We start from the raw sequence: 15,303 nt of genomic DNA, 5'->3' as shown, positions 1-15,303 counted from the left end.
GTTGACCCACACATGAGTCATATGTTGCCTTGTGTTCCAGGAGAGGTTATAAGAGGCCATGCAAGCCGACGCACCCTCGGTCACCCTCTTACTGCTGAATAGAGCTGTGCGCAGCACAGGAGATGATGGATGGGTATTGGAATACAAATAGAGACCACACATCTCAAAGAACCTCCAGTTACAGATAAGTAACCTCTTCTTCTTTGAGTGAAGGTCCCTAAATGTATTTCAAACACGTTTGCGTATCAAGCAGTGATCAGCTTGGAGGTGGGTGCCAGGATGCAAGAGGTATCACCGCCTGCAGGATGGCATGGCCCACAGTCACGTCTTCAGCTGCCCCTTGGCCGATGGCATAGCGGGCGGTGAAGGTATGTAGAGAGCGGCCAGGTTGCCACTCAGCAGATATTGTGCTAGTGGACGTCCACCAGGGGGGCAGAGATGGTTGCTTACACCCTCATGGAGTGGGCCATAATTCTGCCGGGCGGTGTGGCATTGGACTACGCATAGCACTCTGTGATGCAGGTAGAGACCCACTTGGATAAAAGGCTGTGAGGAGCGGGCCAGGCTCCTCAACCGCTCTGCAGTGCTATGAGACGGTGTGGAGAAGCACGGAAGGCACAGGTTCTGTCTAGGTAGAACGCGAGTGCACAGCAGACGACCAAGGAGTGCAGCGTCCTGTGCGTGGGAGTGGCATGCAGTTTAGGATGGAAGACCGGAAGATGGATAGACTGGCTGAGGCGGAACTCAGAGACTACTTTCGAGAGAAACTTAGGGTGAAGGTGTAATGAGACTTTGTCCTTATGAAAGACCATATATGGGGGGGTCAGCCATCATGTCTGCCAAGTCTCTGACCTGCCTGACAGAAGTGATGGCCACGAGAAGATGACCTTCATGGGTAAGTGTGAGGGGGAGCACATGGCCAGGGGCACGAAGGGAGGTCTGGTGAGGGCAGAGAGCATAAGATTGGGGTCCCAGGGAGGGGTAGGTTTAAGGACTGGTAGGAAGCTGTTCGTCAAAAAGTATCTGTCCACTGGTGGGAGGAAGGCACTAAGAGCTGCCAGGTGGTCCCAGACAGAGCTAAAGCCGAAGCCCAAGGTCTTAAATTCTAAGAGGTAGTCCAGAATAAGGGGGACAGAGACGTCTTTGAGGGGGAGACAGTGACGTTGCACCCAGGACATGAAAATCTTCCACTTCACCGCATAGCAAACCCGTGTGGAATCTCATCTGCTGTGCATAAGTATGTGTCGCACTGGTGTCAAGCAGGCATGGTATATATGCGATCCCCATCCAAAAACGAGGCCGTCAGTCAAAGCAGGCCTGGGCTGCGATGTCGGACTCTGCCCTGGTCCTGCGTGAGAATGTCTGGCAGATCAGGGTGACAGATTGGGGGCGGGGGCTGAGAGTCTGAGTAGATACTAGGAGGACCATGGCTCGGTCATGGCAGATCTTGCACAGAATTTGGAGGAGAAGGGGGATGGAGGGAAAGGCATATCAGAGACCACCTTGCCATGGGACAAGCATTGGCCTGGGAATTGCGGCCCCTGGCTCCCTTTGAGCAGTAGAGGAGTAACCTACAGTTTTCACAAGTGGTGAAAAGGTCCTCAGCGAGGGGTGCCCCAAGCATGGCAGATGAAACAGAAAATGGGGTTGCGGAACTCCCATTCATGACTGAGGTACCAGGTCCAGCTAAGCGCGTCTGTCAGGGAGTTTTGTGCCCCGGGAGGTATGCCGCATGGAGTGTGACATATTATCCAAGACAATCATATATAATACCTATATCAAATGAATTCTATCACAGTCAAAGTAAATCCTTCTATTATTAGAACAGTAATTGCTAACATATGGAAAATGCTTAGTCACAAGGCATCATTCTGGATGGCTCAGAGTATCTCGACTGCTAATGATTTTAAAGGAAAATCAGTGGGAGTTGCAGGAAGGCAAATAGCTTGCATATCCAAACCATAATTTGAAAACAAAACAGCAGGTCAGTATCAGAACCAGGATTAGAACCCAGGTCTAAACTGCCTTACGTACACAAGACCACAGTGTCTCCCAACCAAGTCAAGTTCCCTGTCTCCATTTTCCTCATCTGAAACAGGAGGCTCCTCACCTCCTACTTACCTACCTATCTACCCATGGGCCTCTTGCTTAAGGCAAAGCTGGCATTTGATTTATTTACTGGGTCTCTTATTTGGTGACTTAGGAAGAAGGTGTGTAGGAAAGAAGGAAGAGGGCATGAAGGCTATCAGGAGAGGGAGAGGAAACACAGGAAAAAAGACAAGCTGTACAGCACCTAGTACAATGGAGCTCCTAGGTGCTACGATAATAAATAAATAAATAGTAGTGATAGTAGAAGTACCTCATCCCCACACTAATAGCCAGATACAATCTCTCCCTTCAGGCACCAGGAATTGACAGAAGCAACAGGGGAACAAGACTGAAGTACTCACAGTCCTGTGATGATCTGTGACGGAATGTAAACCTTAAATGACTGCGGTTCACATCTTCAATAGGAATTGCCACCTTCACAAATTAAAACAGGAGAGAGAAATAAGACCCATGACTTCAGATAGTTGTTACCAATACCAGACTTTCACAGAGGTTCTTCAAATGTATTTTCTGCATTTTTAGAGAGTAATGTAATTTTAGCTTTCTTGCATTTCTAATAATTTGCTTGGCTCTTTCCAAATGAGATATTTAAGGACCAGCATGACTTTTCCATGAAAGGCCTTTAAAGTCCCTAGCTCCCTTGGAAGAAATCTTCACTCCCTCAGCCATTAGCAGGCTGGGAGAGAGCCATGCCTACTAAGTTCCCTATCACATGACCTTATGGGACAGGCAAGCTACACAAGGGACACCAAAACCCAGCAGCCCTCACCCCCACCAATATCTGAAGCAGCCCCTTCTACATTCGTCAGGGCAGAGCCTTTACATAGAACTTACATAGAGCCCTTCAGTTCTATGGACATCTGCACATCATCAACAACAGACATTGTATTCTTTACCCCTCAGATGTGGTCAGTTCCACTCACCTCAAGTGATAAGACTCCTGACACTTACACTATAACTACATAACTCTCTAGACCAGTCTCTCTCTCTGATCCAGGTGGTTGCTACTGCTGCTGTCAACAACTGTCACTACTGTCAATTCAGTTTAACTGCCTTGGTCTCACCGTACCACTTGTACTAGTAGCCCTTTTCTTGACCTCACCCCGCCCCCACTTCACGCTCACAATGTCTTCTTCTCTCCACTATCTAAATATCCAGTGTACCCTAACCTGTTTTTAATTATTATTATTAATTATTATTATTATTAACAACACACCCTCAATCACCTAATTTGTACAGACACAAAGTTATATCATTAAAAACTTCAGCTTAAGAACAGTTCAAGTAAGTCACACCAAGATACGCAAACCTAACCAACCATATGATCTTGTGACTGTCTTACATTCCCTTACCCCACCCATTCAATTTTTTCACTGTAAAAGGCCACACACACCTAGGGTGATGCATTAAATAAATAAATAAATAATCTTTAAACAAAATCACAAGTCTATATATTTCTCCCCTCGTTATTTAATTAGGGAAGTCCTATTTTCTTAAGCATATTTAAATTTGGATTGCATGTTGCTGATCTACAAGTCTGCAATTCATTCTGCCTCACCACAACCATTTTCTGTGGGTACGTCTATACTGAAAAAAAGTAAAGAAAAAAAAAAAAATCCAAGCAGTAGTCAGTCTCATAGCCCAGGTTAACTGACTCGGGCTCACAGGGCTCACTCTACAGGTCTAAAAATAGTTCCCACTCAGGCTGGAGCTTGGGCTCTGAGACCCAGCAAGGCAGGGAGCATCTCAGAGCCTTGCCCCAGCCCAAGCAGGAACATCTACACAGCGATTTTTAGCCCTGTAGTTCAAGCCCCACAAGCCCAAGTCACTTGACCTTACCTCGGAGACTCGCTGCTGCAGGGTGGGCTAGGGGGGTGCAGTGTAGATGCACTAGTAATTCTCACAGCAGCAAACTCCTGGCTGCAACTGCAATGAGAAAGCCGTCTTTTTTGGAAAGAATATCGAGAAAGAAAAAAAATTAGCCAAGTCTCCTTTCAATTAACATTCTTTCCAGCAATAACAGCCAATATGTGTCTTTCAGAAGGCTACCCTAGCCTCATTTTTAATATTAAATCTTTGGCACCTAGCTTGGGAAGTTGTTACTATGGTGCTAATTTAGCATCATTTGCATAATGCATCAGTAAACCCGGCATCCCAATATACTAATGAGCAAGTCACTATAATATATGTTTACCATGATTTCTTTGTACTGTTGTTTACAAAAGAAAGTTATCTTAAACAGATGGTGGAATATCCCTGTCAAAATCTATTTTGACCACAAGGATGGAAGAGTAATTTACATTCTATTAAATGCCAATGTTCCTTAGCAACCTTGAAAGGCTTTTGCTTAGCTGATACTTTTACCCTTCCTACAATTGACCACATTAATTCCCTTTAATTTTGTTCTTAAAGATTTCTTATTAAAATCTATTCTCATTTTATTTTAAATTAACCCATTATGAGGAAAATTATTTTATCATCATCTGTACCTTGACAGTCTCAAACCAGCGAGGTTGTTTCACTTGGTAATAGATCACTGACTTGTATTCCGAGATAGCGTCATCACCAGCCCCAGGAAAAATCACACTCTTGAAAGACAAGGAATAAAAATATTTACCCACACATACATACCTATCTAACAGAGAACAAGTAAATCAGCATTGTCATTCAATAGTGAAAGAGGAAACAATAGGTAGGTTAGAATAAAAGAGGTCTTATGCTCCAAGTTAATCACTAGTTAATTTCAATCAAACTGCATGCAATGATACCACAATATTTATTTATTTGTCACAAATAACAAACTAAAGTATTTATTCTTTGGTGTGAGAACTTGGGCAAGGCATTCTTTAAAAAAAAAAAAAAAAAAAAAAAAGCCTTCAGATTTTGACAAATACCAAAGATGATGATGGAAAAATGTGGACAAATATACTGAAATATTTCAGAGATTACATTTTCCAATAGAAATACCTCCAATCTTTTGCCATCTTCATCATAAACAGATACTGTAACTTCTACATTCTTTGCTGTTGTTTTGCTGCCTTTGTCAAAATCTCCTTGAACTAATGTTACATAGATATCATTGCGAACGTCACCTGGCAGGACAAAAAAAAAAAAATTCAACTCACAATGTTCATATGCAGTTCTGCATAAAACAATGAAGTATAAAACCATAATAAGGGACTTTAAAGGAACATTTGTTAGGCAAGTAATCAATTAATGCTTTTTTCTCAAATTGGTCTTTTTTAAAAATCATATTTCAAAACTTCCAGATATACAGACACATTTAACAGGTGACTTAAGAAATAAAGCAAACATTTGGTACATATAACAGTCACCCGAACCGTGTGAATACAATTACCCATTATTGCATTCAAGTACGTGAACTAAACATGTAGTTGTCCATTTATACATGTAGTTTAAGCTGCCCCTTTTGAAACTGTATACATTGCTTCACAGATTCACTGGTAACAAAGTAGTCAACACCACTCAGGTGTATGTGATTTGAAACAAATGAGATGCTCTACTATCTGAGTACAGCTACTCAATGTCTATGACTTTGGCTTGGTCTACACTTACCCCCCAAGTCGAAGTAAGGTACGCAAATTCAGCTACATGAATAACGTAGCTGAATTCGACATACCTTACTTCGAACTTACCGCGGTTCAGACGCGGTCCACACGCGGCAGGCAGGCTCCCCGTCGACTCCGCGGTACTCCTCTCGTCTAGCTGGAGTACCGCAGTCGACGGCGAGCACTTCCTGGTTCGATTTATCGCGTCCACACCAGACGCGATAAATCGAACCCGGAACTTCGATCCCCAGCCGCCGAACTAGCGCGGCAGTGTAGACATACCCTTTGTGACTAAATTATTAATGTAAAATTTTTGAGGCAGGAAGTACTTAATATAAACTGAAAAAAATAATTATGAACCAAAATATTAGTAATTTTTATGGATTTGATTCAGACAGTTACATTCTATTATCTGTGGCAATGTATCAATTTACTGCCCTAAAAAGTATGAACTTTAGCAGCGTGCCCAATTTTGCTCTTAGTATCCCGATGCAATTATTGACACCTACCAGGCATAATAATCTCAGGAAACCCCATTTTCCGAGCCACAGCTGTGGACCTATCCACCAAGTGAGGAAACTCTTTCCTAATCTGATGAATATCTCCTGGAAGAAGTTTCAAAGTCACCCATAAACCTGAAGCATAAAATATAATTATTAGACATATTTTCCAATTTTTTAAAACAAACAAAAGAGTCTTATAAACTTCAAAAGACAATGCACATAAAAGTAACTAAGCCTTGCCCCCAAAACATTTTGCAACACTAGACTAGAAATAATTATTTAAGAAAAACTTTGAAACAGAACTACAACTATCACACCTAGAATGCACTGGGTACATCAGATTAGAACAGATTTTAAGGCAAACAATACAAAATCGATAGAAAAACTGGAAATCCAGTGTGTGTGAGAGAGAGAGAGAGAGAGAGAGAGAGAGAGAGAGAGAGAGAGAGAGAGAGAGAGTGAGTGTGTTGGAGACATAGTGGATGTGGCTCATGTAGCCTACACAATACCTTGTAGGAGATTCCTAAAGGAGGATATAGCATTTGAGGCCACAATTCCACAATGCGTGCACAAGGGCAGGCGGATCCCTGTGCCCACACAAAGTCAATGGGTTTCTATGTAGGTGCAGCTCTGCCCACTCTTACACATGCAGACATACACAGTAGCAGAATTAGGGTCCTAGTTTATTTTTTCTCTGGGGAATGTAATGCAATCCATTAGCAGTTTGTTGTCTATTGCATGTTAATAGATGGCAATGATAGGAAGGAATTTCCTCTTTTCACACAGGAGAATATATTTTGGTAAGCATGATGGCTGATTAGGTGGGATGGGATAATCTTTTTCAAGTCTAAGAAAACAGAATTTGAGGAAGGGCTTCAGTAAAACAAAACTTAAGTCCAGCGTAGGAACAGTTTTTGCAGTACCACACAACATGAGTATGGATTGGCAGAAAGATGTTGGAATCTTCAGTGCTTCAATGGGCGCAGTGAAGTTTGCACTGTGGAGCTGCTATAGCACCTTTTAAATAAATTCTGCACTGAACAAGATAAAATAGGTCCCACGGAGTATCCCAACTGTCCTCAAAACTGGAGCTAGTTCTTCTCAGGCTTGAATTCAGAAAATGGTTATTAAGCCATCAATAGCACTGGTCTGCAACTTACGCCTGCCCTCGGATTTTTCATACATCTTCCAAATGAGACAGTAAAGGTTTTTATTCTTTTCATAGGAAAAGTACAAGGGGCAGCATTAGTTAGAATGGAAGATCTGAGAAAAAAGTATCAAGTACCTGAGGAAGATGTCCCCAACTCTGATACTCTTCCCCAATGCACATTATCTGGCTATGCCAGGAGGAGGACAGGAGAGACTGGATGCACTTTAATCAGGCTACAACTTTAGTCCTAAAAGTCTGGAAGTACCCAGCTGGTAAAATTTTACACTAGAGGTAATTCCATAACCATTTACATACCTCTGTGGGGACTGCTGTCAGTCCACTCCTTTACCCAGCCTGGTTGCCAGGCAACCTGCTTCTGGGACCTCAGCACACCTCTCCGTCCATCAAATGAGGGTTAAGGGTGACTATTGGGGGACAGGGGTTGACTCCCTGCCGTAACAGTTACAGGAGACCCGAACAGCTCCCATATCCACTCCTTTAAAGAATACCTCCTTTAAATACTTTCCCATTTGATCTGATGACCATATCCACTCCCTAAGGAGTACCTGCACTGGACATCCGCCACAAGCTACCAATGAATTGCAACATCATAGCCTAACCCCCCACCCTTTTGTTTGTTCCCCCCCCCCCACTCAGCTCCCAACCCACTGTAGAGAAGGCAAAAAACCCACCTCGACTTGGCCAATCTGACCATCAGGAAATATTCCTTCCCAGCCCCCCAAGAAAGGAGTAACTGTCCTAATGCCCAGAGCAGATCATGACAAAACCTGGTATTTCAAGTACTTCCATGAGAGGGAGGGTGGGTGCTGCTCAGCCTGGTTCAGATTTTTGTTTTTGAATAGGCTTTTATTGTAGATGGGGCATAAACAGCTTCCCCCAGACACACACCGGTCACCTGGTGGGAAGGATGGATCAGTGTCCCCAACACTAACCAGGCATGGAGCTGCCTGCCTCTGTAGCAGATAACTCCGGTTCTCTAACCCTGCAAGGGGCAACATGCTTCCTCCAACAAGCCAAACAACCCCACTGCTTCATATGCTGTGAGATCATTTTTGCATTTCATCTATGGGGATAACCAAGGCAAGTATAACTTGTACCATTCTGAAAACGTCAACGATGCCTTCAAAATGTCAACATTTGCCAACAGACACCATGCAATTACTTCCTGTGCTATGGCACAGATGAGAACTGTGGAATCTCAGATACCAATGAGGGATAACTTGGTAAATGGACTCCTTAATGGTGGTCATTGCAATGAGATATAAGAGTTAAATAAAAACAAAGGCAATTACAGAAGTGAAAGAAAAAGCAGCAATACAATAAAACAGTACATCTATCAAGCAAATTTTATAAAAAAAAAAAAAAACAATGCATAATGTTTGTAACAGGATAGTAACACAATCAGCAACTTGTGCGCTTGCAGCAAGTACTCTCCATCCACTAATTTGGGAAGAGGGCACAGAGAGAGAGGAAGAACCGGGGGGGGGGGGAGGGGGGAGGGAAACAGGACAGGTGTCTTTTCTGGTACCAAACCAATAGCAAGCAAACAAACAAACAAACAAAAATGAATCCTCCAGTCCAAATTAAAATAGTCAGATGGTGTGAAGCAAGGATATATTTTGTATTCCAGTTTACATAAAGAATAGTACCTACCCTGACCCTTGTGGTTAACTTCTTTAGCAGCAATCACTTTGTTTATAACAGTCTGAAGGAAATCATTCTCCCCTGCCACCCTGGGTGAAAAACGGGATGATATGTTCAGCTGCTTGTGTCGAATGGCGTCATCCAATGCTAGCCTGGAGGATGCACATGACGACCAACACCAGGAAACAAAGGGTCACAGAAAACCAGAAGTCACAGTAACAAGGGAACACAAAAGATCATATCATAGTTGTGACGAAGAGTATTTATTAGTCAACGCAAGACAAAAGACAGGAAAGGTAACAAGAAAGACATAGAAAGATCATTAATCAGGAAAATGCTGACCTGCTAAAGAGAAGTCAAGCAATCCTATGTTACCCTTCCCAACGGGAACATGCATGTGTCAGGTCCCAATCCCACTTCCAATAAATAGCATGTGTAGTAGTAAAGAAGAACACTGATCTCCTGAGAGACCCATGTTAAATACTGAAATCCAATTGGGATGATTTTGCAAAAATGTACAGTATGTTAATTCAGTGCAACCTTCAGAGTAGCTTCTACAATTGAATATATTAAGAGGTAGTGTATATGGTTTGATGGAATTTACAAAAGAAAAAACTTTTACAGTTAACAGAAATGGCTTAGTGCAAGAAAAACAAACAGATAATCCATCATTTTGTTATACTAGGTGAAGAAAAGAAAATGTGAAAATTATAAATGAAATGCAACATTTACAAATGACATTTAAGTACCCACACCAGTCTTGCCAAGTACTTCTGACAGCTGTTGTGTTGGTGGCCAGTGAATGAATACAAACAAACATACATATGAAAACAGAATTGCATGTAGCACAACAAAAGCACAGCATGAAATGAGTAAGAAAATATGCCTCTTATACACAGTGTTTAAGTCAACATTGGAAACAACAACAAAGTTATTCTTCATGTGTTTGCACATTACTCATATTCTTGGTGTAGACTTTGAAGAATATTTTAATTTGCTGAAGAAAAAATGCAACAAAAACATATTGCACACCCTTTCCAAAAGCTGGTTTGTAAATAAATAGACTATAAATCGGTTTTAATGGAGCAAAAAGCTAAACATTCCATTAGCATCCACTTTCTTGATCCACAAAGATTCATTTTCTGTGCATACTTCCACACTCACTAAAATAAAAGCTTGTCATTGTTTAAATTCAATAAATAAATCTCACAAAGGCACTCTTCTTTAAAAGCTTCTACTTTCCTTGAACAATAGAATTGTTACTGTTCTACGGACTATTATGTACACAAATTACACACAAATTCCATTGCTATCATGAAATACAAACATGAAGTGGCTAGGACTAGAGCCATTAGGCATATAGTGCTAGTCACCTGATTTCTTTCTACTGATTCTGCAATCTCAAATTTTCTGTTAAGCTCCCCAAACATCTTTGCTAACTCTTGTACTTTTTAATAAGGCCTAGTTTCCAAACTGAAATTATTTGATGTTACGTTATTTTAGTCTATTGCTCTCTAGATTTATTAAAAAAACCTCACGAAATCTAGAAGTAGATTAAGTCAAAAGAGAACTCAGTTATATAACAGCATTGTGGTCTACATTTCTTACAATAGTAAAGCTGAGACAAGATGGGAGAGGTAATATCTTTTATTGGACAAAACTTGTCTCTCTCACCAACTGAAGATGGTCCAATAAAAGATATCACCTCTCCCACCTTGTCTCTCATATCCTGGGACCAACACAACTACAACAACACTGCATTCAACAAAGGTAAAGCTGAGCATTCATATTTTAATGGGGATGTACTTTATTTATCCCCACTATCCCTTCCTCACCTCATTCTATGATATTAAAGTTGGAATCTTTAAAATCCCACACATTTTAATTCCTTTGTTAATAGTAAGCACACACTTGTAAAAAGGACTATTTTTTTCTTTAAAAAGAAAGAAAACCTATCCGTACACACACAAATACAAACATTCAGACTTGTTTAACACACAAAAACAGATTAAGAAATTCAGAGTAAAATCTACATCTGACCTTTGACAGTACATTTCAGTGCTTTCTTTTAATCTTAAAAATATCTGATAACACTGTATGAAGTTTCACATGGCATAATGGTTCCTTTTATTTCACTTTCTCCTTTAAAAGCCTTGTGTTTTGTTTTTAGAGAATTTAGTACTTACGAAAGCTGCCAAACTGAGCATCTAGTAGACCATGATCCCATTTATCCATAAAACACCACCCACAGCACAGGTAAAAGCAGTGCAATCTTCCCTGCTGCCACACCAAAATCCTTAAAAGAGCTGGAAAACTAGTTATACGTATGAGGAGTTATTTCAGTTCCCATGCCCATTCATTCTTTGGTTTCTCTGTCTTTAATTATCTGCCAATTAGTGCCAATTATGGTGGTGATTTAGTGACATGGACGGGCACCTGATACAACCAACTCATTTCATACAGGACACTTAACATCCATCAGACAGTAACAGCTTTTGGTCATTACCAACCTTGACTAGACTGGAACTAGTAACATATAAAGGAAAGAAGCTTAAAACATCTATCTCAAAAACCCTGAGCCCATCTAATTAGTTCCAGGCTCCTTCACACACAAAAATTGAAAAGACATGTTTAAAATTGAAGCTAAAAAAGCACTTAGAAATAGGTGAACTTTTTTTTTTTTTTTTGGCACCACTATTCATTCCAAATAAATAAGTGAAGAACTAAGAAGGGGAGGAAATGCTTTTAAGACCTCATGTGTTAAAATTCCAATCTGCACCAAGTTTACAAACTTCAAAATATCTACATTACATTAGTGGACTGTAAGATCAATTTCAAAAGTTGACATTGAAAAGTGTTTTACATTTAATCCTCCTTAAGTCCTCTGACAATGCTTTATGTTATTTTATACTTACGGTTGAAATGGTATAAAGTGTTGTTTGTCCTCATCATCAACTTTCCCATTAATTATGTCAGTTACATCCATTACTGAAATAAAAACAAAGCTACTGCTTTAATTTGTCAACAAATGGGGGGGGGGGGAGGAGAGGGGGAACAAACAAACAATGTACTATAATCCCTTCATCTCTAATAAAAGAAATTAACAATGGCATAAAACCAGTATAGTTCTATAGCAGAATAGTTTCATGTTTCAAATACAGATTCAATTTTCACATCAGTGAAATAAATGGTATCCTCTGAAGCTACTAGTAGATGTGGATACAAGCTTTTGTTTGTCGCATGTACCATCATGTGACATTACTTTAAACTTCTGCTTACAAGAACAACCGAGAAGCTTATTGTTGCATGTGCCTCCAGGGATCTAAATCTCAATACAAATCACCACTTTATTAACCTAGGGCTTGGCCTGATGAAGAAAACTATTACTGACGTTATTTCTTCATTTGAGAAAGAGAGAGCGAGAGAAAGAATATATTAGTCTTCAAATCTATATTTAATTTTCAATAGCCATGAGATGTGGCATAGTCAGGTGCAAGGTAGGAAAGTTCATACACTGTCTTTGAAATAATTCGCCTCTGGATCCTTCTATGATAGTGTTCAGATAATATTTTGTGAATATATAGAAACAAATCATGTCACTGCTTTATAAATGATATCTGGAGAGAATAACATTAGGTTGGCTAGTAACACTGCCATATGCTCCTTGAACAGTACTATAAAATGAAAGATAGTAGCCCACCAAAGTTCTTCTTTGTTGTGTCAAACAAAAGTTACATGGCCTTTATATCAATATATTGTTTGATTTATATAAGAACTAGGAGACCATTGGCATAATACTGGTGAACAGCGCCATTCAGACACAACCAGCCATGAAATTCCACCCTTGAAAAGAACACGAACACACAGAGCAGTCATTGTCTTCAGATTCTATGTGCATTATTACCATTACTCTCTGCTGGGAAGTTTATACCTGCTCAAGCTTTTGCGATTATGTTGCTCTGTAGTGACTGGACCACAAAAGGGATACTTTAATTTGAAGGGGGGGGGGGGGGAATTCCATATTAGTCTAAATGAACATGAGGAAATATTGTATGTCTGAACATTTTTCTTAATTTGCTGTAAACTTCTGTACTGTATTTAAGAGTACAACAGGGCAAGGTAGAGCTTATTTGAATTTCAACATATGAATTTCAAGATATGATTACCTCAGCATTTGAAGAATTCCCTTTACTATAGGGAATAGGTAGGGAATAATAAGGAACTTTTGGGGCTCGTCTATACAGGAAAGAGGACACCACTAGCTACTCTGGATTAACTGCCCACGTGGACACACTTTCTGTGGACTAAGCTAAACAGCCCAAGGGCCCTCTTAAGACATGCCCAGGGTGCCTTAAGCTATTGCACACAAAGGCACTCATAGTACACAGAAAAAATGTCCACACAGGGAGTTGGCACAGAGTAGCCAGTGTGCTTTAAATTCACACCGGAGCTTATTGCACACTAACTTCCCCATGTAGACAAGCCCTTAGTTATCAAAAGCCATGAGAAATTTTTTTTTTTTTTTTTTTAAAGATGACCTCCCTGGTGCATGTTTTAATGTCAATAAGAGCCCATTAAAGAAAAAACCTAAATTAATCAATGCTTAAATCTTCTCACTGTGTATGCCATGTGAGCTAGAAGCCTACTTACTACTTATATTTTGTAAAATATTATCTTAACATACGTCGTTCTTGCACAACTGTGTGTGTTAATAAAAAGAATACCTTCCTTTTGCTTGTGTTTTTATTAAGGGCAAAGTAATTTGTTTCTGAAAGTAACTACAAAGGGTCACAGAAACAGGACATATGATCAGTTCATGTAACTATGCAGTGAACAATTAAGTTATTTGTGTTTTCCACTTTATCTGAGCAATTTTATCATGTGATTTCTTTGACCTTCCATCTCTCTGCACCTTATCCTTAATAATTCTGAGTATCTGCCTTTTGTTCATAACCAGCTAAATCACTTATTCCTGAGTGACTTCAAAACCTCTAGCCCAGTTGATGCTCTGCCGTTTCAAACATTTTAAAAGGTCGTATATTCCACAGGAAGAGAATTAATCTGATTTAAGCTATAGTGCACTTGTACATTTCCATTTAGATTTTAAAATACCTGATGCTATACACAGAATCCTACAGAATCATAGAACTGTTGGGTTGAAAGGGACCTCAAGAGGTCATCAAGTCCAGCCCCCTGCACTGAGACAGGACCAAGTAAACCTAGACCATCCCTGGCAGGTGTGTGTCCAACATACTCTTAAAAACCTCCAATGATGGGGATTCCACAACCTCCCTTGGAAGCTTATTCCAGAACTTAACTACCCTTATAGTTAGAATTTTTTTTCTAATATCTAACCTAAATCTCTCTTGAAAGATTAAATTACTTGTTGTCCTACCTTCAGTAGATATTGGTAACAATTGATCACTGTCCTCTTTCTAATAGCTGTTAACATATTTAACTCATCAAGTATTCCTTCAAGTCTTCTTTTCTCAAGACTAAACATGTCCAGCTTTTTAAACCCTTCCCTTAAAGGTTTAGAAAACCTGGCCTATAATCATTTTTGTAGCTCTCCTCTGGACTCTCCCATCTTGTCCACATCTCTCCTAAAGTGTGGTGCCCAGAACTGGACACAGTACTCCAGCGGAGGCCTCACCAGTATCTTACATACAACACTCCTGTTTATGATGCCCAGAACGATATTTGCCTTTTTTCAAAAATGCATCGCATTATTGATTCATATTCAATTTGTGATCCACCATACCCTCCAGATCCTTTCCCATAGTACTACCACCAAGCCAGTTATTTGCCATTTTGTAGTTGTGCATTTGATTTTTCCTTCCTAAATGAAATTACATCAAGTGTAACATATGTATCTAAGATACACACAAAAGATTTAGTAGCTTGTTTTTGCCCCTTACCAAAAAGCTGACAAAGTGAATTCTGACTGACTATGTAAAAACTAAGGAGAATAGATTACCTGCTACTCCAAAAGGTCGTCTTAGCCCAGAGGTTAGTTTTCTTGTGTTGTTGTCTCTTAGTTCCATTCTGCCAACTCTTACAATCTGACAGACAAAACTGATTTTCTCTCTTTTCAGGTCTTTGCTGCCAAGGTCCTAGAAATATTAATTTCCATACATTATAAGAATCCTATTCATTTCAGGTTCTACTTTAGTAGCCAGCAGAAAGACAAGTTGTTGTTCAGAATTTAGTCTTTTCATCTTTTAGCATTAGAATAAGTTATTCTCATGACAACAGAATTTTCATAACAATATTTAAGCCATTAATTTTACACAGAAGCCAAGGAGTC

At 40.1% G+C, this 15,303-nt stretch overlaps 1 protein-coding gene across 2 annotated transcripts in view; it reads right to left on the bottom strand.

Moving 5' to 3' along the window:
* DOCK1 (dedicator of cytokinesis 1) overlaps window positions 1–15,303 on the bottom strand; it is a 558,093-nt gene that overhangs the window by 448,834 nt on the left and 93,956 nt on the right. Inside the window, exons 10-16 of one of the 2 annotated variants that reach the window (XM_065408426.1) lie at window positions 14,974–15,109; window positions 11,912–11,984; window positions 9,006–9,085; window positions 6,188–6,313; window positions 5,077–5,201; window positions 4,599–4,697; window positions 2,451–2,523 (exon numbers count right to left, since the gene is read on the bottom strand). In XM_065408426.1, the coding sequence (XP_065264498.1) occupies window positions 2,451–2,523; window positions 4,599–4,697; window positions 5,077–5,201; window positions 6,188–6,313; window positions 9,006–9,085; window positions 11,912–11,984; window positions 14,974–15,109 (712 nt within the window). Of the gene's footprint in view, window positions 1–2,450; window positions 2,524–4,598; window positions 4,698–5,076; window positions 5,202–6,187; window positions 6,314–9,005; window positions 9,149–11,911; window positions 11,985–14,973; window positions 15,110–15,303 lie in introns of those variants that run through there. The other variant, XM_065408427.1, reaches the window with a different exon arrangement.

The sequence above is a fragment of the Emys orbicularis genome, chromosome 7 (genome assembly GCF_028017835.1).
Source record: "Emys orbicularis isolate rEmyOrb1 chromosome 7, rEmyOrb1.hap1, whole genome shotgun sequence".
NCBI lineage: Eukaryota > Metazoa > Chordata > Testudines > Emydidae > Emys > Emys orbicularis.
Note: the sequence above shows the minus strand (reverse complement) of the source record. Positions and strands in the feature narration are given on the sequence as shown.